At 45.4% G+C, this 24513-nt stretch overlaps 1 protein-coding gene across 3 annotated transcripts in view; it reads left to right on the top strand.

The window, feature by feature from the left end:
* The window catches only part of ST7 (suppression of tumorigenicity 7), a 212503-nt gene that overhangs the window by 80421 nt on the left and 107569 nt on the right, over window positions 1–24513 (top strand). For all 3 annotated transcript variants that reach the window (XM_045288752.1, XM_004707768.4, XM_045288753.1), the window contains exons 3-5: window positions 10734–10893; window positions 22576–22630; window positions 23257–23372. In XM_045288752.1, coding sequence (XP_045144687.1) covers window positions 10734–10893; window positions 22576–22630; window positions 23257–23372 — 331 coding nt within the window. The remainder of the gene's footprint in view (window positions 1–10733; window positions 10894–22575; window positions 22631–23256; window positions 23373–24513) is intronic.

Below are 24513 nucleotides of genomic sequence, written 5' to 3'. Positions count from 1 at the left end.
TTGTTTTCTCCTCCAGACTGTTCATCCAGCCTATCTTATCTAGATAGATCTGTAGAGATAATAATATGCAACAAAAAGCAAGCCATAGCAAGATAGGCAACGAATGAGAAGACAACAAAAAAGAAAACTAATGACCCATAAAAGAGTAAATTAATTAAAAGAAAAAAAATTTAAAAAGAAGAAAAACCTGTAAATAGATCAAGGTCTGATTTTTGAACTCTAGGCTTGTCCACCAGTCAAGTAAAGGAACATTTTTTTTGAAGCACCGCACCTCTCCACATAGACAGTTATAAAAACTGGATTCTGGGACATAGAGTTTTTATGTGAGACTCAAGAACAAAAATGGAGCAAAGTAGAATAGTAAATTCAGGAAAAAAAAGAATAGTAAATATAATCATTCTTCCATGGATGTGCTGTCCAAACTGTGAAGTTATTGGGAGCGTGCGTGGTAGACGAGATGAGGAGCCAGCTGTAATGAAAAGTCCAACGCTCGAATTCCCATTCTCTGCCAGGCATCGTATAGTATTGTACATGCCATTTCATTGAATTCTCACTGAGGTTCTCTGTGATAGATATAATCAGCTCCTTTATGGTGCTGAGTATAAACAGGTGCTCAGAGGGTTAATAATTTTACCAAAATATTATAGCAAATAAGGTGCACTTTGGATGTAGATCTCCCTGATGAGCCCCTATCTTTTCCTCTTCAATATAAGGGGTGGGGCTGAAGAATGATGGCTCCTTTCAAGTTGTTGTTGTCCTACACGACTGACTGCACTTCAGTCATCAGACAGATGCGTCACCCACGTGGTGGTGGTCTTGGAGAGAAGAGTATAAAAAGAGTCAGGAAAATCGATTAGTGGATTCTGTATCAGGCTGTCTCAGTTAAGAAGCACCTTGCCTCTTGGCTGTAGAAGAGTGGGAGAGAGAGATGCCAGGCAGCAGGGGAGCCTGCCAACCATGGAAGAGACGGAGGCACATTTAACCTTACCATGATGCAGCTTCTCGGGTTCACCCTGAAAACTGATGATCTTTCACAGAAAACTCAGTGCCAGGCAGAGAGAGGGGTTCGATGCCTGATTGTGAGCATGAGCCCCCAGTGGGTGGATCCAATTAAAGATTAGACATGGCAGAAGTAAAGACAGAAGTCTACAGGGACAAAACTTCCATTTTGGCTTCTTCCATTGATTTCTGAGCACACATGGAGTGGTTTAACAAAGACTCAACTGCAGGAGTCGGGATAGGACCCTTCAGAAGGCAGTCAGTTTAAACAGGCTTGGGGATAGGCATACAGAAAGTTTAAGGGGCTTCTCAGGGTACTACACAGACAGAAGGGTGGTTCGAGTTTCAATTTTCACTGCGTTGCCTCAGAATCGTTCTGCCCCTTCATAATGGTATTGACTGGGGCAATAATTGGCAGCAGTGTTTACCAGTTGGTTCTTTCATTTGATTGGACCCAGGAATGGGAGACGGAGCGGGAGGGCTGCAGCCATCCATAGAGAAGCGCTTGCCCTTTTCCAGTTCCTTACGGATCTGATGATGGATGGATGGGTGTCTAAAACCGTGTACCAGCCTCTATAACAAGTTAAATTTTATTTGTGCAGTCATTTAGTGGCTAGAAATGAATTCTTTCTCGACTGTAAGCTTCACGAAGAAGGAGTCACGATGTCTGTGTTGTGTGTATGACTATACACTTATAATGCTAGGGGAAATAAAAATATTGTTGAGTCAACAGAAGGTCCAGTGACTGATTGGATCTGAGTCCAGTATCAGGAAATTATATACAAATGACAGATTCCGAGCACCACCGCAGACCAACTGAATCAGAATCCGGAAGGCGGGGGGCCTTCAGGGACAGCTGCCACCTCCGTCTACTCTGATAGGGCTGGGGTCAGGGCCACTGGCCGACTTCTACTTCCCAGTATCCTCATAACCTCAACCTCCCCTTCAGGCCACAGTGATTGATGCGGCAGTGGAGAAGCTTCCTGTGTGAACATACAGACACTGAGGTAGGGATGGCCATTGACTGTTGACCTTGTAGAGGGCCTCCTGTCTCTTTCTTAAAGCCACAGTAACAGATGGCTAAGGAGAGGGGGTGGAAGGGCAAGTGTGAATGTCAATTCTTGAAATGGCACCCACAACTGTTCCGGGGAACAGGTGGCTGAGGAGGGATGGACTGAGACTTAGGAGACAGGTGGCCGAGAGCCATTCTCGAGGTACAAAAGCCAAGAGCAGAAAGAAAAACAAAACAAGCCAGGTCTGTCTGAGGGAGGGACTTTGAAAGGATTCATGGACCTAGAGAAAATATTATACTGGAGAATTCAAGAAGTCAAAGTAAAAGGTGATCGTATTATAACCAGGTGTCAATCTGGCCATCTTTCCATCTGGGAGGAGCCGGAAGGAAAGTTTCCTGTTCTCTCTCCCAGCACCCCCACCCCCCACCCCCTTTATCTGTCCTCCTGTGACAGGAAGATCATCATCTATATTAATGCTGAGGAAGCATTAAGCTTTGTCATTTTGCCATCTTGGTATTTCCAGTGAGTGTAATGGAATTGGTGTGGAATTACATAGGAACTTTGACATCTTTTGGGGTGAGATGTAGGCAGTAGGCGTTCAAGAGGGCCTCCCTGGTAGATGAAGAGAGGTGTTTTATATATAGAATATATACTCAAGGAAAATAGAAGCTCGTATTTTTATATTTTTTTATAGGGAAAATGTAGACATCTTTAGGAATGATTTTGGGTGTGCTAAACAGGTGGACTCAGATTCACAGACCCTGTGGACAGAGGAGAACAGCCCCTGTGGGTTTCTGAGGCCGTGAATGTCTATGGAAGCAGAAAGCCTTATCTGTCTCCTGTGGGTTTGAACTGCTGATCTTGTGGTTCCCAGCCCAATGGATGAGCCACTGTGCCACAAGTTCACTATGAGTCAAATTGACTCGATGGCAGTGAGCTTGGTTGGAGTTTCAGTGGTTGGAAGGGCCTTGCTTACGGTCCCTTTGCCAGATCGTGTGTCCTCACTTGGTCTCCTCTTACGCCAGCTGCAAACCTGGACTCCTTAACCATCCTCTTTTCTCCTACCAAACGGCAGTGGGGAAAGTCACTTGATATGAGATATGTTTTAAATATGACCTGGGTCCTGAGTCTAATCTGTGGCACTCTTGCCTCCCAAGGTATACATCCAAACAACTTCCTTGACCTTCAAGCCCCTAATCCCATCCCTCTTCTTTTATTTCTAGCAAATGAACCTCAAGGGCACCTCCCCAGACATCAGTGTCACTGTGTTAGTCTGGGCTGACTTGAGAATCAAATCCAGAGATGCACTCATGTGTAATAGAAAGAGCTTTATATATAAGAGCAATTGACTATTGAGAAAACATCCCAGCCCAGTCCAGATCAAGTCCATAAGTCTGATATTAGCCCATATGGCCGATACCAATCTATAAAGTCTTCTTCAAACTCACGCAACACATGCAGTGACGCCGAGTGCAGGATCACAGGCTGGTGGGTGGAAAGTCTTCTGGGTCCAGTGGCGTTGTATGCATCTCAGCTCTGGCTGAGGTTTCCACGTGGCTCCTTCAGCTCCAGGACTCTAGCATAGCTCCATGTGTCTTGCCCACAGGAATGTCTCGCAGGGAGTGAGCGTGTGTCCTGCCTCCAGCCAGCTCTTTATCCCCTTAGTGCCTCCAAATGAGGTCATCAAGCTGCGCCCTGATTGACAGGCTAAACTCTACCCCTTCACTCTTACGTCTCCCACTGACAACAGATTAACTACCAGTCACCCAGTTCATCTCCTTGTTCTCTTACCTGTGATATGCCAACCCATATCCCAGCCCACCCTGTAAAACAGAATATCCCCCTCTGTTGACTACCCTTCTCTTTTTCCCTGCCCCAGAAGAAGAAGGCCCCTGTGGGCACCCCACAAACTCACAGCTTCAGCTTCTCCCTCTCCTGAATTCTTTCCCCTTTCTCCCCTGCTCTGTAGCAAACAAAATGGACACACGGCCTTGCGTTCCTTTTGGTTTCTTTAGACTCTATCTCATGAAATCAGTGATGCTAGCCCTTCCCACTCATCCATCTAGTTTTCTAATCATTCACTCATCTACTCATTCATCTGTCTGTCTGTCTGCCCATCCACCCATCCAGTGTTTGCTGAGTGTTCATTGTGAACTTTTTTATGCATTAGGAAACCGAGCCCCAGCAATCAGGCAGTAAGCCAAAATAGTAAGGCCACTGTGACTTACCTGTCACAGCCCATGGACAACTTTTAGTTCTCATCTCACCTATCTGAATAATTTTTGTGGCTGAGAGATGACACTTGTAAGACTGTATGTGAAATACGTAAATGTATATTTTCATTTGGGGATTATTTATTTTGTTCCACTATGACAAGTTTGTTAATCTACTAGCATATTCATGAGCTGGATTAAAATTTTACATTTGTTTATGAGCACATTGCAGTTTTCATTGTAGGTTATGCACCAGGGAGAATTCAAAGCGACACCAAATATGTGTGCATTAATAGCACCATCTGCCCCCGGGATCAGTGTAGCTCTTTTAGATACAGTGTGGTGCTGGCCCAGTGCCTGGCTTGTTTCAGGACCTGGGCAGGGGCCGATTGTTATGCTAAAGATAACAGTTCAGTGATGTTTAAGAAGGCTTCAAATCCCTTTCCTACTTTTCCCTCTAGTTCATTCAACAAAGAATGGGCCTCTGCTGGGCAGAGGGACACTTGTATTAAAAAGGACAGGGTGGGGTAGGAAGCCGCCAACTGCTGTGATGTGAGAGACACTGAGAAGACCCTTCCCCCCACTCCCAATAGAATCAAGAAAACCCCAATCCTTTAAAAAGCAAAACAAAAAGTGAACTTTATTATTTCTGCAAACATTTAATTGCGCTCTTACCAGATCTGCACGTGGACCAGGAGGCAGTTCTTTGAACAGAACAAGGGAATCCTGCATGGCTTCAAAGCAGGGAGGAGGTGTGTCAGGGTTGCAAATTGTTGCAAGAGCTAAGCTATCACTTTGAAGACGAAGGCACCCCTGACCTGAGCCATGGAAACTTCCGTCATCTCATAGGCACGTACTTCATCCTCCTTCTTCTTTATATATGAAGACGAGTGTGGCACCAGGATTGGAGGAAGGCTTACCAACCATGCCGTGCAGCTAACACAACCTTGCTTACTGAACACGAGAAGAAATGGAAGCTCTTGCTGATGGAGATCAAGGATGTCAGCCTCAGTAGAGGCTGCAAGTCACCGTAAAGAAGACCCAAATCCTCACAAGGAGTCCTGCTAGGTTTCGTGGGTGGCTCATACCTCAGGTCTTGGCCTCACACTAGAAAGAATTCATGCCGAAGCCTGGTTTATAATCCAAGTGAGCTTTTGTGAAGGACGGGAGACGTTTCAGGTTTTACAGTCCCAAAAGAGAACACACTATTTCAGGGATGCGTGCCAAACCGCGCTGGGGCTCCCACCACTGAACACCGGCACCCTCGTGGGACTGCGCACCCACACGTGGTGAACTGAGGCCAGAGAGACGTTGGCACTGCGCAGGAGCAGGGTAAAGGAGAGAAGCGAATCCTCTCCGAACCGTCACTGATCCAGACCAGAGTGTGTGTGTGTGTGTGTGGGGGGGGGGGGTGTCTAAGAGAGACCCCTTCCCGCTGCCAGGGTATTTTAAAGCTCTGGCTGGGGAGGCGTGGTGGAAAGTATTGGTAGACTCCATTGGTTGAATTAAGCCCATCTACTTGGGGTCATGAGCCTGGGCCTAGTTTGGGCCACCCAGGTAATTCCCATCTGGCTTGGGGCCTGACTTTGAGCATGCCCAGTTAAAGCCTTCATGGGTGGCTAATGACCACCTGATTTTTCTTCCCAACTACCTGTACGGGGCCTGTGCAGGCATAGCAGGGACAATCCCCCTGGCCCTGCCTGGCTACCTAATGGTCCAATAGGTAACATCACATTAAATGGAGAAAAGGTCGACGTTGTGAAGGATTTTACCTTGCTTGGGCACAAAAGCAATGCTCATGAAAGCAACAGGCCAGTCAAGAGATCAAATGATGCACTTCATTAAGTAAATTGCCGCACAAGCCCTCTTTCGAGTTCTGAAAAGCGAGGATGTTACTTTGAGGACTAGGCTGTGCCTGAACCAAGCCCTGGGATTTTCCATGGCCTCGTTTGCACGTGGAAGTTGGACATTGAATAAAGAAGACAGAAGAATCAGTGCATTTGAATTGTGGTGCTGGTGCAGAATATTGAAGGTACAAGGGACTGTTAACAGGACAAACTTGTCTGTCTTGCAAGACAGAGTGCTCCTTAGAGGCAAGGAAGGCAAGACTTCATCTAACATACTCACTTTGGACATATTATCGGGAGAGACCAGTCCCTGGAGAAGGACATCATGCTTGGTAAAGTAGAGGGCATTTAACTCAAAACGGGAAGGCCCTTAACGCGATGCCTTGACACAGTGGCCGCAACAATGGGCGCAGGCCTAGGGACAATTGTGTGGATGCTGCAGGTCTGTGTAATGTTTCATTCTGTTACGGACAGTCGCTCGAGGTCGGAGCCGACTTGATGGCACCTAACAACAACAACAACAACAGCTGCAAAAGCATCTGCATATGAAAGCTGGATGCATTTGAATTATGGAGCTGGTGAAGAATATCGCGATCACCGGGCACCGCGAGAAGAACAAACATGCGGGTCTTGTAAGAAGTGCACCCAGAATGCAGTTTCGAAATGGGGGTAGCCAGACGTCAGCTCACAGACCGTGGACATGTTAGCAGGACGCACCTGACCCTGGAGAAGGACATCATGCTCGGTAAAATGGAGGCTTAGTGAAAAGAGAAAAAACCCCTTAAGGAGGTGGGTTGACTCGGTGGTTGCACCAATGGGCGCAAACCTAACAGCGATGGTGAGAAAGGTGCAGGGGTGGGCAGGGTGTTATTCATTTGGACCTAGGGTCACTGTGAGTTGGAATTGACTCAACGGCACCTAACGACAATTCCAACAATAACTGCAGCAGCAGCATGCCTGCAGGGAGCACTGGTGGCTCGCTGGGGAAGCACTCAGTCGCTGACTGGAAGGTCAGGGGGTCGAGCGTCCCCGTGGTCTGCAGGAGAAAGATGTGTTCCTATACAGTGATGGCCGGGAAGCCCCGTGGACAGTTCTGTCCTCCTCTAACCGACAGGGTCACGGTGAGTGGGAGTGGGAGTCGCTCTGAGAAGGCGCACAACAGCGACAGCACCCTTGCTGCCGCATAGACCCTGGGTCGCCGGGCAGTGTCGTCTTATAAAGGAAATGCTGGGTGACCCAGCCTTGTACACCATCTTTTCTCCAACAACTTCTACATGTATAATTCTTTTTTAAAAATCATTTTATTGAGGGCTCGTACAACTCTTATCACAGTCCATACATCCATCCATTGTATGTCAAGCGCGTTTGTACATTTGTTGCCCTCATCCTCAAAACATTTGCTTTCTACTTAAGCCCTTGGTATCCTCATTTTTCCCCGTCCTCTCCGCTTCCCTGTCCCTCATGAACCCTTGATAATTTATAAATTATGATTATTTTGTCTACATGTATAATTCAGTGCCATTGATTATACTCTTCGTGCTGGACAGCCAACATTGATATCCTTTTCCAAATTCTTCCACCACCAGTAACCTAAACTTAGTGCCCCCTGAGCATATAATGCCGTTTACACATTAGGATGAATTTTTCTGGTCCTGTTTGGTAGACCGCTGATGGGTTCGTTTTGATATTTAAGAAACTCAGGAGGGAAAGTGGAATGGGAGGGCACTTGGAAGTGAAGATCTGAGAAAGGATGCCTTCATTTGCCTGTGTTTGTTGAAGTGCAGCAAGAGAATTGCAAACGGATGTCATGTCCAAGGGCTCTGGTAAGATTAGTGTCAGGGAGCGGAAGCTCTGGAGCAAACTGTGTGACTTGGGCAGCTGGCTGCACCTAGGATTCTTATTCCTGAAGCTTAAATGGAGCTTGGAGGTATAGATGGCCCTTGGAGGTCCCCTTTCCGACTAACATTCTGTGAGTTTGCTGGAGAAACTGTGGACTCGGGGCAGAGACTGTGCTAGGGGGTAACCTGTGAGGGACGTTGGGGATCCGTGCATTTGTCATGGCAGGCGCCACAGCCCTGCTTTATAATGTGGGGGTGCAGGCATGCTTGGTGCAGAGGAGCAAAATGCCGAAACCCCCCAGAGACCTGGGACACAGGAGGCCCGCCTGTGCCACCCTGGGACCTGTGGAGTCTGCTTTGAGTAGCCAGACCTGTGTGGTTAGCAGTGCCCTTTGCTACAATTATTTTCTAGAACTTTCAACCAACAACCTAATAACAGACAAGATAACTCTATTAACCTGACTTGTAGACTGGAAACAAGAGGGACCGTATGGGAAGAGTGCTGAACTTGGGGTGGGGCATCATCAGCGTAATTGAACTTTGCTGTGACTTTGGAGTCCCACGTAGGTAGCCGGTACTGGATTGGGTGCCTTATTCAGGCTTGTTGTAAAAGTAAGTCAGGACATTGAGGAGAAACCCAGATTCCCTTTAGAGTCAAGGAAAGGAATTCTCAAATTGGTAAAGTATTTCATTGGGGTTACAAACTCAATTTTGGGTCCATGGTAAATCTACCTTTCTTAAACTTCCCCCCTTTACCTGGTATTCCAAGTGGAATGGACTAGTCCTATCTCTGCTTAGCACTTGTATCATCTTTCCCCAGGCGGCCTAGTGAAATCATATGAATATTTGAGCATGGGAAAATTCAGTCAAAGGAGTAACTCTCTGGAATGGCATCAACTTGACCCATAAGGACGGGTGGACTTTAGTTTATTTGCTAATCCTTCTGGAAGACAGATGATCAGGAAGGCTCTGTGTGCCTATAAAGCGTTAACGTCTTAGAAACCCTACAGGGCAATTCCTCTGTTTCTCTCAGAAGAAAGAGTAAAGAGAAAACATCAGTTTCCCAATAATTGTCCCTGGTCCTCTGCAAAATCTTATTTTTTATGAAATAAGTAAGGATATAAGTAAGTCATTCTGTCAAGTCCACCTTCTAGAAGTATGGTGTTTCACAAGCATTATATAGCCATCCTTGGAGACTCTGGGGTGTCTGCCCACATAGGTGACTTTTATATTTCTTTTGTGGAAGGATCTCGGACTGCCTTAGAGATCAATCCTCCAGTGAGACGGGGTGGAGAAGGAAAGACGTGGAACCGAGCAGGTTGGAGAACCGTGGGAAAGTCCACTGCAGAGTGAAGGGCGTCTCAGAAAGAAGGGCGGAGGGCGTACTCATCTAGTGCTTAGGTGTCCTGAGCTGCTTCGTGGGCACCAGCCAGGCTCTCTACGGCCTTGCTGGGCAGACGGGGTTAGTGGATTGCATGACCTGTTCGCATCCGTTTGCCATCATCTCGGTGTTTATCCTTGTAGTAGTGGACTCATACAACATTTGTCCTTTTGTGACTGACCGACTGCACTCAGCATAATGGTTTCCAGATCCCACCAAGTCATGAGGTGTTTTGTGGTTTCATCACCTCTTTTTAGGGATGCCTGGCATTCCATTGTGTGCATAAACCCGTTTTTAAAAATCCGCTCTTCTACTAGTGGGAACGTGGGCCATCGCTTCCAGCTTCTTGCTGTTGTGAACCGTGCTGCAGTGAACATGGGACAGCATACGTCTGTTCACGATCTGTCTCTGCATTCTGTGGTGGGTATGCCCAGCAGTGGTATTGCTGCGTCGATTATGATATTTCTAACCGCCAGTTGTTTTAGGATCGCCGTATCGCTTCTACAATGGTTGTACGTTTTTACAAACCCTCCAGCAATGTATAAGTGTTCCAGTCTCTCCACGCTATGTCCAGCATGGGGCCTTCTGTTCCCAGAAAGTGGCCTCTCGTTGAGAACGTAAAATAGGATCTCATCATTGTTTTCATTTGCGGGTCCCCGATGGCTAGTGACTGAGAGCATTTCCTCATGTGCTTGTTAGCCACGCAGGTGGCACCTTTGTGATTTGTCTATTCAGGTCCTTTGACCACCTTGTAAGAGGGTTACTTTTTTTCTTCTTCTTGAGGTGTTGCAGAAGTCTGTAGATTTTTAGTAACCAGTCCTTTTTCTCTTATGCCATTGCTAAAAGTTTTTTCTCCCCTAACTCGTGGGCTATCATTTTACTCTTTTCATGAAGTTTTTTGATGAAATTTTTTAATTATTAAAAAAATATTTATGCACATAGTGTTTTATTTTTCTCATTTATTTTGTCTTCTATGCTGTGTGCTTCCTTTGTTACATGTGGTAGTCCATGTGTGCCCTGAAATAGGGCCCTCAGGTTCATCCTAGTTTTCTCCTTGATGATCCTGTTAGCTTTGGGTTTTACATTTAGGGCTCTGATCCATCTTGAGTTCATCTTTGTGCATGAGGTGAGGTGTGGGCCCTGTTTCATTCTTCTGCAGATGGAGATCCAAATTTTCCAGCACCGTTGTGTACTTTTCTTCATGATTGTAGCTGTAGACTTAGATAAAACTACCCTGTGTTAAATGGAGGAAACAACAGTACAAATTTAAAATGTAGTTGGTGGTTTAATATGATTAAAATCTTTAATTTGGGGAACAAATTTCTAATTTAAAAAATACTTCCATTTACTTCTTTAGGTGGATCTAAGCAGTCAACATAGCACATTTTTCTGGGCATATGTAACATGGACCGTAAACACCCACTATTGTTTTTCTGTTCTAGATATTTGAATGGTGGTATTTTCGCAAGTATGGAACATCGTTCATTGAACAAGTCTCAGTGAGCCACTTGCGCCCCCTTCTGGGAGGGGTTGACAACAACTCCTCCAACAATTCTAACTCCAGTAATGGGGACTCTGATTCCAACAGGCAAAGTGTCTCAGGTATGGACAATGATTTTATTTTGCAACCGTATATACATATTCTTACAAAATTAAAATGGCTATAACAAATACTCATATTAGATTTCAAAGCAAAAAGAAAGCTGACAGCCCTATAAGAGAAGTAGGGTATACGCATCCCAGGAAAGGAAATGTCTACCTCTTTCTTCCATCTGATTGAGGAGCCCCCTTGGCTCAAAGGGTTAGCACTTAGCTACTAACTGAAAGGTCAGCCATTCGAATCCACTAGGCACCTCATGGAAGAAAGAGGGGGCAGCCGGCTGCCTTGTGACTTATAGGGGTGCTGTGCATCGGAAGCTACTCAGTCGTAACAACTACAGTCATGTAGGTTCATATTCCTAACCTGAGGCGCCAGCCTTCCGTCCCTAATTTCTCCAGCCTCGTTGAAGTGATCCGTGTTCCTCAGGCTGGTTGCAGAGGCCCCTGTCTGACCAGATCCAATCACTTCGCTCCTCTGCTTAAAAGTCTTCACTGGTACTTATTCCACTGACCATAAAGGGCATACTCCTCAGCACAGCACAAGACTGTTCTAAACCCATCTTCTCGCACCATCGAGCCCCACCCCCCAACCCCCGCCACCATATGTCCAGTGTTCCAGCCACAGGAAGCCACTTTCCATTTCTAGAAAATGTAGTGGTTTCTCCTGGTGCCATGCCTCGAAGTCTTTGTCCTCTTTCCCAGTGTTTGTCCATTTTCACACCCAGATTTGCTGCAAAATATTCCACCTTCTTTGATCTTTAATATTTTTGCTTTTAGCAACATTAGTCCTTTTTAAGCAACTGTTGCTTTGTTGTAGTGTCTTGAGTTAGTTGAACAAGTGTCGATGTGTCATTGCCACTCGGCAAAAGGAGGAATCCTTGAATGGATGTAGGCCTTCTCTTTCTCTGGGCCTAAAAGAAGATGGAAAAACAGCTCAATTCACCAAGCTCAAGCTCCCTGTCCACTCATCACTATGCACTGAGTGCTTACGGTTCAACTAGGGGAGGGGTTTGCTTCTTGAGGCAGAAGACGTTAAAAAGCTGTATTCGAGCTTTTCCCTCCTCCTTTCTTACAAATAGCACAACTGCTTCTTCACGGCTCTCTAGCCTTGTCTAAGGAGCCGTGTGCGTCGAGTTTGTTCCTTAAGCTGACGCTGGCAGGCGCCCACTTAGTTCACCGTGAGAGCTGGCCCCACCAGGTAGCACAGTGGTCTGGGACTTTGAAAGAAACGGAAAGAGAGCTGAGCAACAAAGCCTCCCTCTAACCAGCGACCCTCACCGAGGTTGGATTGTATTCGAGGTTGGATCATCCAGTCTCCATCACCTAAATTGTTGGGGATAATTGCCGCTGCTTTGCACTTGCGATACAGCCCCCACGCCCCCACTCCCAGATTAAATGTGTTCATCCAGCTCCAGGTACTGTTCTATTTAAATGGCCCAGAACATTGTAGAAAATTGACCGACGAAAAACCAGAAAGCAGCCTGCCCCAAGCCTGTGTTCCTAGTGAAGACATTTCATGAAAGTTCCCGTTCTCACTGGAAATCACTGCCCGTCACCTCAGCACGGATGGCAGAGCTCACTCTCGCCTGCTTGTCACTCGGGTTTTATTGCCTCTCTCAATAAGGTCTGTTAGTCATCATGTCAGGAGCCTCGAGATTGGGCTTTCAATGCCTGCGCACAGGGACGCACTCTGAACCCCGCAGGGGGTTGCTGTGAGTCTGTGTGGACTTACTGGCAGTGAGTTCGGTGTGTTTTGAGTGGCACAGTGGTGAAGATGTCGCATGCTAATGCAGGGCGGGTAGGGTAAGCCCCAGCCACCTGTGAGCAGCTGTCAGCGTCCACAGAGGGTCGCTGCGGTGGTGCCGCTGGTGCTCAGTTTGTTCCGACGCATGGTGACCCCGTGTGCGACCGAATGAAACGCTGGAGCCAGCCTCCCAATCAGTGCTATATTTGCACCCATTGTTGCAACCACGATTTCATTGACCCGGTACTTTGCCAAGCGCGAGAAGGACATTTACAGCCTGGGAAAGTACGCCGGGAGACGCAGGTCTACCCTGAGGTGGAATCAGATCAGCAGCAATGGAAGGGTCCTGCGTTTTGTAGTCATTGTGTAGATGGTGGTGCTATTCTGAGCACTGCAGCAAGGGAGAATCTAACCCTAGATAAAAGCACACTCAGCTAACGTAACCATGGAAACGCCCCATCTTAGTTGTGTAGGGTTTTTATCTGGCTAACTCTGAACTTTTGAGATGTTATTCTATATTCCATTCTATTAGGATTTGCTGAGCGCCTGCTCCGAATCACACATTTCCATTCCTTTCCTGGGTTCTAGACAGAGCACGTGTGATTGATCTTCTCACAGGAGTCACAGAACTGCATGTAGGGAGATGGCGATCTCCTAGTGGGAAAGGTTTAAGGGGTCTGGTGGGGCTATGGATTGTCATTGGGCTGCTCACTGACAGGCTGGACATTGAAACCCCCCAGTGGGAGAAGGCTGAGGCTCTCTGTTCCCCTAAAGATTCAGTCTCAGAAACCCTGCCCACAGTCCCTGTAAGTGGGAAACAGCCCAGTGGGTGTGGATTTGGGGTTTGGGTAGGAAATACAGATTTAGGGTGTGCTTTGCTTCCTTCTTGACATTTGGGCTTCTAGTCTACCAGATAGTATCGGCCCAATTCCATCATCTCTTTACTTCTCTTTTCTTTTGGTGATTTTTATTTTTGAATTTAAAAAAGTATTGTGTTTATCTCTACCCATACTTTCTTCCTACCTTTTGATTTCAGCTAAGTTTAAAGAAAAAAAAACGTAGTTCAATGCTGGGGAGATCCACGCATCTGCTTCAAATAGAGGTGTCTGTTAAATGTTCTTCTCAACCCAAGCACGCCGTCTAGTCAGTTCCGACTCACAGCAGCCCTACAGGACAGGGTCGAACTGCCCCTGTGGGTGCCCCAGACTGGAAATCATTAAGGGAGCAGAAAGCCTTATCTCTCACCCTCGGAGTGGCGGGTGGGTTCCAAACTGCTGGCCTTGCAGTGAGCAGCCAACGAGTAAATCATACACTATGCCCCGATTGAAGGGCAAATCGATTATTCTCTTGGCGCTTCTTAGGACAGCTCTTTTGTTGAAATCTTGCATGAACTATATTGTGGCAGCAAAGGCTTATGGCATTGGCAAAGGCAGCTGAGTGGCATTGCTTATTTGAGAAACTCTCTGAGAAGACTAAAAATAAACTGACCATATGTGAAAGCAGGAGTGCAGAGGAAGCCACGCCGCACAGCTTCTTCCCGGAGAGCACCATTTGTTTTGGCCACAAGCTGGGAGTCCAGGCTTACGTGTGAAAGATTTGCAGTTGGGGGCTGGGTAAGCGCAGGACGAGAGGGATTGTATTACTACAGCACAGGTTATTCAGATGTATTTTCGCCTTGGGGATCCATGCAAAGCGGCCTGAGTGCAGGCCTGCGCCTGATTTGTAGACCCCAGTCTCTGGGGCCCGAGGAGTCCTGCAGTTCATTACTGCTTCTTTCTGGGGCCAAACTTCATGCAGTTTGGTATAGGCTAGCATTTGTGAACATTTCACCTATTTCATGTTTTGGAGGAACTAGCCTGCCATCCTCCTCCCAAAGTCACAGTTTCGGATCAACCCTGCTGATATAGTTGCTACATCACCACGTTGCTCGGTGCCATTTCTTAATTCAGCTTAGCTTATGAGTGGTGACGCGCAGGGCTTAGACCTTGGCCAGCTGCTCCCTGCCTTAAGGCCCAGTCACACTCTGAAGCTGGGTTTATGGGAACATCTGTTGCATAATTTGCCCAGTTCTCAAATAACATGCCATAAAGACAAGCACTGACGGTGTTCAACTTCTTCAAGATATTTGGCAAAGTGCGCTTCATCACGTCAACCGAGCCCTTGCCAAAGTATAGTCCGAACTCCCAGAGGCACGGCAATCGCCTCCTGCTTCGAGCTAGACTGTTAGGCTCTAGTTAGGGTCACTTGGCTTCCTGGCATAGCATCTTACTTTAATCCCATGTCATCTTTTCTTAAAGGGTTTCACTTTGAATTTCAAGTTAAAGTTCATTATGTTAATCATTCCTAGAGGCAATTCAAGGCCCAATTGAATTCATTAAAGAAAAACCTTGGGAGTGAAGACACGCACATGGATGGTTAGGGCCCACCCAGTGACCTTGCCACATCCCTGACTTGTAGTAACACCAGAGCAAACAATTTTCCCATCAAAAGCCACATGTTTCCAATAGTAATAACGGATACTCTGCCTGCTATCTCATTTCATCCTCTCAACAGCTACGTGAGGCAAGTACTAGTATGAGCTCTACAGTTGAGGAAGTCATTTTATGGGCAGGTTAAGTCATTTGCTCAAAGCCTCATGGCTGGTAAGCGGGCTGTCCTGTTTCACAGTCACCCCACCCAGGAGTTGCATATTTATTAAACAGTAAATACTTTTATTAAAAGCCTGTAATACCGTCCACGGTCCCCGCGCCTCTTGAGTCCCATCTCAATCCATGGTGACACAATGCATGAAGTATTGGGCCGAGCACCGAAAAATTAGTAGTTCAAACTCCTAATCGCCCTGAGGGAGAAAGACAGACGGGGCGGTCTGTTTCTGGAAGATTCACAGCTTCGGTGACCCTGTGGAACAGTGCTGCTCTGTCCTCCGGGACAGAGTCTAAGTCTATAGTGCCCGCACATGACATGGTTTCTGATGTGGAAATAGCCAGACCTCAGAAATAGCTCAGTGACAGATGGCCAATAGCAGGCTCTTACACTCCAGGGTCAGAGAGGGGTGGCCCTAATCTTTGCTCCACCATTTACAGGGGTGGCCTTAGACAAGTCACTTACCCTTTCTAAGCCATGGTGTCATATGAGAGTGACAGTAGTAGCCACTTGATGAAAGCATGTTGCGGTCAAATGACGTCATGCAGAAATATCAATCCGAGGACAACTGTGGGGCACAGTCCTCCCAAGAGCTGGCTCCTGTGTGACAATGTTGGGGAGAATGACAGCCACTTGGAGGTACGGCTAGTGGTCCACTAGGACATCAGTGGCTGCCTTTTGCATCCCGGCTTTCGCGTGCTGAGTTTCAGAGGTATGCTGCAGCGAACTTGCTGGCCTTACCATGCTCAGGGCTTTGGGAGGTGCCCTCTCAGCCTCAGTCAGCAGAAAGAAGCCCAGCTGTACTTGCTAAAGTCCACTTGCTTAACATGCTTCTGTTAGCTAATGCTTACTGTATCTTTACAAATATTTTGCCACTGAAATGTGTGTTCTCGTATGGACGAGGGCCCCAGGTAAATGGCACAAATGCTGAAAACAAATTTAGTCCCTGGTGAGCATTGATGGACTAGGCTTATTTCGTGATTTTTTTCACATCATTTGGCAGAGTTGATTGACAGGTCAGAAATAACCAATGCCAAATATATCAACGTAAAGACTTAACTGTCTTCGCAGTATTCTTGAAGAACATAGTATATGATCCTGAGTAAAGAAAAGCGATAAAAATGGTCTTAAAATCATCATTAGTTCTTCCTTTTCTTGTTCCATAAAAGAATTTGAGGGAGCAAACCCAACCACCCATGATTTTGTGCCTGTACTTCCAATCATCTTCCCCAGTTCATTCTTGTGAAAGTTAGGAAAGCAGCTAAAGCTAAATTATTGAAGAAAATAAGATATGTTTAACTCCTAATGACTGCTGAAATTGATTTGTAGTTTGGGGGAATTGAATTTTGAGTTCTGAGATGTCAGAATATTCAGGACTTGACAACCTTGAACTCATCTTGATTGCTATAGCACAGTGGTTCTCAACTTTCTTAATTCCGTGGCAGTTCCTTTAATGCAGTTCCTCATGTTGTGGTGACCCCCAACCATAACATTATTTCTGTTGCTACTTCATAATTGTAATTTTGCTACTGTTATGAATCAAGCGACCCCTCTGTCAGGTAGTTCAACCCTCAAAGAGGTCATGACCCACAGTTGAGAATCACTGCCAGGATGTGTCCCATAAAACTTTAGCGAGGTACAGTACTTTGGAACAACATGCTCAAAACCACAGGCAGTTTTCTATTTACAGCAGGTAGTCCCTTCTGACTATGTCATCCTAAATGGGTTCTGACATAAGCTGACTAGCTCATAAAAAAATAAATAAAGTTTTCATTATTATTGCCTCTTATTTTCAGGATCCTCCTAAATCTGGTCTTTATTTGTCTTTAGGGGTTGGAAACTTACATATAATTTGACAGATTTATGATCGGAATCTCTTGCTTATCTAGTTATGCATGTATTATGTAAGACCCCACCCACACACCCTCAAAAGATGGTCATAAGTGCTGTTCATTGTAACTTGAAGGCTGTCCTAAGTGGGGGACTACTTGCATTATTAAAACTGCCCAACATTTTGTAATCGTTTTCAAAATTTCCTTGGTAGGACATTTATTTGATGAAGTCCCAGGAGGATCCTAATGCACTGTTTCCCGCGAACAATCGTTCTGCTGTGTATCCTCGGCACAATCAGAGTGGCCAGTTGGGCCCCAAGTCTACATCTCACTTAGTGCGACCTTAGGTCAAGCACCTAGCTTACCATGCTTTATTTACTTAGTTTTTCTTTTATCAAAAGAGGGCTTTATACAAGGGGGCTTTAACAAGTTTGTAGAAAAAAATGAACGACAAGATGACAGACTTTCTTTCACATGCTGCTCCCTTGCCAATTCCCACTAGCGGCATAGATGACCTGCGCTGGGTGCCCGAGTACTGGTGTTGCTGTGAGGGGCCGTCAAGTCGCTTCCGACTCACGGCAACCCAGTGTGCAACAGGAGGAAAGACTGCCAGTCCTGGGCCATCCTCATCACTCCCGCTACGTGTGAGCTCAATGTTGCCGTCACTGGGTCGATCCACTTTGTTGGGGGTCTGCCTTTGGTTCACCGCCCCTTTTCCAGGGACTAGTGTCCCCTGTACCATGCCCAAGTAAGAGAGACAGTCTCCCCATCGTTGCCTCTAGGAACATTCTGCCTGTACTTCTTCCGAGACAGATTTGTTTGTTCTCTTGGCAGGCACGGTACTTTCAATCTTCTTTGCCAGCGCCACAATTCAAATGTATCAAGTCTTCTTCTGTGTCTTCCTTATTCTTTGTCCAATGCCCACATGCATATGAAGAGATGGAAAATACCTAAATATACGCGGGTCAGGCTTACCTTAGTCCTCAAACTAAGATCCTTGTTCTTCAATACTTTAAAGAGGTCTTGTACCGCATGTTCATCCAATGCAATGTGTCCTTTAACCTCTCTCTTTTTAAAAGTCATTTTATTGGGGGCTCGTACATCCATTGTGTCAAACACATTTATGCGTTTGTTGCCATCATCGTTCTCAAAACATTTTCTTTCTACTTGAGCCCTTGGTATCAGTTTCTCATTTTTCTCCTCCCTCCTTCACCCTCCCTCCTTCATGAACCCTTGATAATTTATAAATCATTATCATTTTTTCATGTCTTACACTGTCCGATGTCTCCCTTCACCCACTTTTCTGTTGTCCGTCCCCCAGGGAGGGGGTTATGTGTAGATCGTTGTGATCGGTTCCCCTGACAGCCTTACTTACTGAAAGCGAAGAGGACTTGAAGTAGCACTTGCTGATGAAGATCAAGGATGGGTCACAACTCAACGTAAAGAAATCCAAAATCTTCACAACCGGACCAGTAGGTAATTTCATGGTAAACAGAGAAAAGATTGAAGTTGTCAACAATTTTGTCTTGCTTGGATCCACAACCAGAGCTCATGGAAGTGGCAGTCGAGAGATCAAAGGACACATTGCATTGGGTCAGTCGGCTGCCCCAAGACCTTATGAAAGTGTTAAAGGGCAAGGATGTTTCTTGGAGAATGAAGGTACCCTTGACCCGAGCCATGGTATTTTCAGTCGCGGCATACGGATGTGAAGGCTGGACACCGAATACGGAAGACCACAGAAGAACCGGTGCATTAGAATGCTGGCGCTGGTGGAGAATATGGAAAGTACTGTGGACTGCCAAAAGAACCAGCGGGTCTGGCTGGGAAGACGTACAGCTGGAGTGCTCCTAGAGGCAAGGATGGCGAGCCTTCGTCTCATGTTTTCGGGCGAGGCCAGTCCTTGGAGAAGGACACTATGCTTGCAAGAGGACAGGGTCAGCAACAAAGAAGAAAGCCTTTGACAAGATGGACTGACACAGTGGCTCAAACATCAGAACAATGGTGAGGGTGGCGCAGGCACAGGCAGCGTTTCTTTCTGTGGTGCAGGGGGTGGCTGTCAATCAGGACCCACGTGACGGCACCTCCGAGGGAAGGCTGACCAGAAGATTGGAGCTCCAAAGCCCTGAAGTAGCAAATGCTCTGTTTTCTGTTCTTTGTGCCTCCCACATAATCACCCCCTGCTGATGGAGGAGGAGGTCTCGTCTACAGACTTGGGGAGCTGAGCCAGTGGTATCCAAGATTTAATGAACCCTGGTGGTGCAGTGTTTAAGCTCTTGACTGCTAACCAAAAAGTCGGCAACTTGAACTTAGGAAGCCGATGGGTCAATTCTACTCTGCCCTGTGAGGGTCACTCTGAGTCAGAATTGATGCCACCACAGGGGAGTTTCTCTCGATCAGTGTTCTCGCATTCAGGCTGAGCTCCCGTGCCTCTCCCGATCACTCGTGAACGGCTGGAAACGGAAGCCACGTGGTGATGCAAGTTCACTGTCACCAGGTCACGTAACCGATGAATGATGCTAGCAAGCCCTGATGGATCCCCAGTCAGCTCTAAGTCCAGGCCTTGAAGTGAAAGGAGAATGGAAACGTTTATTTGGAGATAGTTTAAAATCTGATTTTAGATAGGCAATGTCCTCATCCAAAGCCCAAGTAAGATAAGCCTCTGAGCCATGTGGAATAAACTTTTATTCTCTAGAGACCCAAGTTCCGTTTCTTGACCAAAATTGTTGTATTTCAACATGTGTGCCACTTTCTCCTCCTGTCCCCATCAGACAGCCTGATACTTATGAGCCATGTCCCCGGGGTGTTTTGCAGTGGAGATAAAAGTGTGGGAACGGTCCGGCAAGGGAGAAATAATGTACCCCTGAGCTAAAAAAGTGAAATCCTCACACGTGTCCATATTTGGTATCCAGATCGCTATCTCATTAGCTATTTCTTAACCACTGCCTGCCCCGGGCCCTGTAGGCATTTCTTAGATAGTTCTTCATAAAAACTGTTCACTCAATCATAACATTCACTGGGAAATTACCTAGGTCCTCATTTCTAAATTCCAATTAAAAAACACCTTTATGACAATGATGTTAATGATTTTTTTCAAAGTATAAACATTTTTTTACTAGAAACCATAAAAACTTGTATGATGGTGGCAGCACGTGTGCAAGTGCCTTTGACACGATGGATGAATGCATGGGTTGTGATGAGATGTAAGAGACCCCAATAAAAGTATTTAATGGAAAAAAAATTTTTAACATATTACCATGTATTTCAAGATGTTTGCTGCACCCCCTACTGGCTATATGTGGTACTCCTCAAATTAGCAGCATTTTTAAATAATGCTGAGCGCCTTCTTTGGGTATACACATTCCGCCTCTTTTGCGTTATTTTATTTTAGAAATAATTTCGTATGCGTCTGACATATTTTAGAATGTAAATTTGCTCCTGTAGTTTATCAATTAATGTTCAAGCCACACTTACCTTTCCAGGCACCTTAAACTATAACTCTTGGAGACAAAATATTTTTCAGGTCCTTTTTACTAATATTGTGGATGAAATCTAGAGGGAAGAAGAATCTCTCGAAATATGCCTATTTTATTATGAATCACACTACCACGAGAACCCATGTGTGATAAGTCTGTGTACATCTTTATTTCTTTGCTAAATAAAAAACAATCAAAAAAATCTAACTCGGTGCCAGCGAGTCAATTCCAACTCCTAATAACCCTATAGGAAAAAGTAGAATTGTTTCTGTGGATTTCTGAGACTGTGAATCTTTACGGGCGTAGAAAGCCTCCTGTTTGTCCTGCAAAGCAGCTGGTGGTTTCGAAAGGCCAGTCTTGACATTAACAGCCCAGCTCCTAAGCCACTCCATCAGCCAGACTCCTTGGCCAATGTTCATGAAGCTTTAAGAAGAGACCTCTTGATTTTGAAAGAAACCCTCTGAGGGAGGGGCTGGCGTGAGATAGTCCTAGAGTCACAAAAGTCACTGGGGCAGGGATCATGGCTGGGGGCTCTGCAGGGTCCTTCCAAGCCATTGTCTGTAGTCAGTGCCTTTCTCAGGGCCTTGATGTCTGGAGAAAAGCTCATTCATTATAAGAAGGCATCAGCTTCTAGTCAGTGCCGTGTGCAGAGGTGCCATGGACAGTCACTGAATCCCAGTTTCTTAAAGACAAAAATTCAGAGGTGTTGAACTAACTGAGCCAAGACCATTTCCTAAATGATGAATTTGTGCCGGGAAATGTAGAGTCCTTGTGTAGAAATATTGAAGCGCTTTCCAGTGAAATTTGCTGCTATCTAAGGATGAATTTATCTTTTAAAAACACAAACGGGTCTACGTGTGGTGTGGATATCTTTCCATCCAAATGTTAAACACACAATTACAGTCAACCCAAACCAAAACAAATCCAGTGCTATCAAGTCCATCCCAACCATAGTGATCCTACCTGATGGAGTCAAGCTGTCCTATAAGGTGTTCGAGGCTGTCACCTTTATGGAAGCAGGCTGCCACATCTCTCTCCCATGGTGTCGCCGGTGGGTTTAAACCATTGGCCCTGCAGTTAGCCGCTGATTGCTTAACCACTGTGCCACTTGAGCACTTCCATTCCTAAGTCCATGGATTCCCAAGAAACTTGAAAATACAGGTCTCAGACGCATACTTGCTTATTGCAGAATTAGTCACAGCAGTGGAAACAACTACTATGTCCATCAACAGATGAAAACGTGGCATAAACATACGACGACGGAGTAAGTTGCTCAGAAGAAAAGAATGGATTAGAATACATGCTAACACATGCATGAACCTTGAAAACATGATGCTAAGTGAAACAAGCCAGATAAAAGGACAAGCACTGCATGATCGCATTCCTAAGAAATGTAATTCTTTGATTGGTGCTACCATGGGCTCACATGGGGTAGAGGGCCTGGAGGCCTATACGTAATGGGGCCAGAGTTTCTCTAAGAGTTGATGAGAACGTGGTGGGAACAACAATGGTGCTTCCAACACCATTCTGAGCGTGATTAATACCACTGAATTGTACACTTGTCAATGGGTAAAATGTGAAATCTCATGTTGTGTCTATTTTTCCACAATAATGATAACAAAGAATACATTTACAGTCACAATGTGGTTTCCCCTCTACCTATACTTTCTTTTCTTTTTAACCTATTATTTCAGAAGTAACATCATAAATCTCTTCAGACCTTTGAAGTGACAGGGGAAACTGTGGAGTCATCCATTTGGGGCTTGTACCTTGATTCAGCAAATGAGGAAATTCAGGCCCCGACAGATGAGGTCGACCCTTTCTAAAACCCTGGTCTCTAAGCTACGCTTCCTGACTAACCTCCCCAAAAGATCTTCCTCGTTGAAGAATAAAATTATCTTATCAAATGGCCAGGAAGGGTGTTTGCTGAATTAATTAACTGGTAGGTTCTCTGAATTCACATGTTACATGTTCATATTTCTCTCTGTTGCAGAATGCAAAGTGTGGCGGAACCCGCTAAATTTGTTTAGGGGCGCGGAATATAATCGGTAAGCATCTTGACAGACTGGAAAAGAGAGGGGTCTGGTTCCGGGAGCAGAGAGACCCCCCCCAAAAAAGTTTTGTGTTCTTTGGTTCATTTAGAGGCCATTGCAACCTTCTGCTTAGTTCTTCCATTTTTAATATTCTGTTTTATATATTTTTTATCATTGACATTGAGACCATGAACAAAATGTACATTTTTTAGAATGTTTTCCCATTGCAGATATTCTTTTCAAAGACTCACAATATTTTGAAGCTTCCATGGAATGCAGTTATAAAAATGCCACTGAGGTTGTGTTGGAATTTAATTTAGCAAAGTCATTAGGCAAATCAGAATTTTCATGGCTTTGGGAAGTATCTCTTTATAATGTTAATTACACAAGCTTTTCATTATCTGGTGCTAGTAAATTTTAAAGACAGAAATATAGGAGGGCAATGTCACATTCTTTTTTCCTGCTGAGACACTTCCTGGAGGAAAAATTGGATGGTTAAAAAAAAAGTTTTGTATTCTTTAGCAAAGCTATTTATCTTAGTACAGAGATGATGGTTTATATTCCATTTGCTGTGCAGCTTCCTATTTTGTTGGTCTTTTATTCTCCCCCAACCTTTTGACCATCTCGTCTTCCTGCCTTAGGTACACGTGGGTGACGGGACGGGAGCCCCTGACGTACTATGACATGAATCTCTCTGCTCAGGACCATCAGACGTTCTTCACGTGCGACAGCGACCACCTGCGACCAGCAGATGCAAGTATGGAAACGTCTTGCGTTAGCTGCGCGGTGGGAGGGTTTGCTTGTTGAGGTATCAGAGTTTCTCCTTGTAGAGCGTCTCCTCTCCAAAGACCTTAGTGAAGAAAACAGTAAATTGGAGATTGGCTGATAGCACCCAGAATTCGGATACTTAAAGGATTTAGCACAGTGAAGTATTGATGTAGAAATGTCTTTCCTCGTTATAATTTTAAAATGGGACTTTAAAAAGCACCTAACTTGTATTTACTTACGAAATGATGCATGTCTTGTATGAAGCTAATTCAATTTTCTGTTGAGATAGAAGAACAAGTCTTGTCGGAGGGATGATATTCTAGTTAGAAATCTGGATTCAGTGACTCCAAATGATAGCAATATATTTCAGTGATGTTTATGCCTAAGAAGATCAACAGTTAAGTGTTTGGCTGCTAACTGTAAGGTTGGCAGTTCAGACCCACCCTGTAGCTCTTGGGGAAGAAAGAGCTGGCCATCAGCTCTTATAAAGATTGCAGCCTCGAAGTCTGCCTGGGGCAGGTCTGCTCTGTCAAATGGGGTTGTGATGAGCCAGAAATAACTCAGTAGCACCTCACTCACAACTCCACCTAAGAACACATCAACGCAGAGGTTGACTACCTTTACATAGGGACACTACCTCAACCATTGCAGGCCCCGTTTCTTTCCACCTCAAGAAGACACTGTTTACCATCCCCTAGAGCTGTGTTCTGTATGCCGATCAAATTCCAAATGTTCATCCTGAGGTGCTCATGTTATCAAAATTATTCAAAGTAAACACCTAAGCACATCTTAAAAAAAAGTTACTAGGAGAGTTCCTAGAAAGCTGGTTTATAAAATCCAAATGACGATGGAGAAATAGATTTATGTGCATTTATTTATAGGTTTAGTGTTAAGGTAGCAGATGGACATTGGGCCCCTATTCAAGTACTCCCTCAATGCAAGAACGCTTTTTGCTATTAAACTGGCATTCCATGATGCTCACCTTCCTGACACGATCGCTGAAGACAAAGCGGTGCATAAGCAAATGTGGTGAAGAAAGCTGATGGGAAGCAACAAAGCCCATGTGGAAGCAGCACACCAACATGTGTGATCATGAAGGGCCAAAGGGACCAGGCTGTAAACACCAAAGG

Source organism: Echinops telfairi, unplaced genomic scaffold (assembly GCF_000313985.2).
Source record: "Echinops telfairi isolate 266 unplaced genomic scaffold, ASM31398v2 ScPeMD7_23;HRSCAF=83, whole genome shotgun sequence".
Lineage (NCBI taxonomy): Eukaryota > Metazoa > Chordata > Mammalia > Afrosoricida > Tenrecidae > Echinops > Echinops telfairi.
Note: the sequence above shows the minus strand (reverse complement) of the source record. Positions and strands in the feature narration are given on the sequence as shown.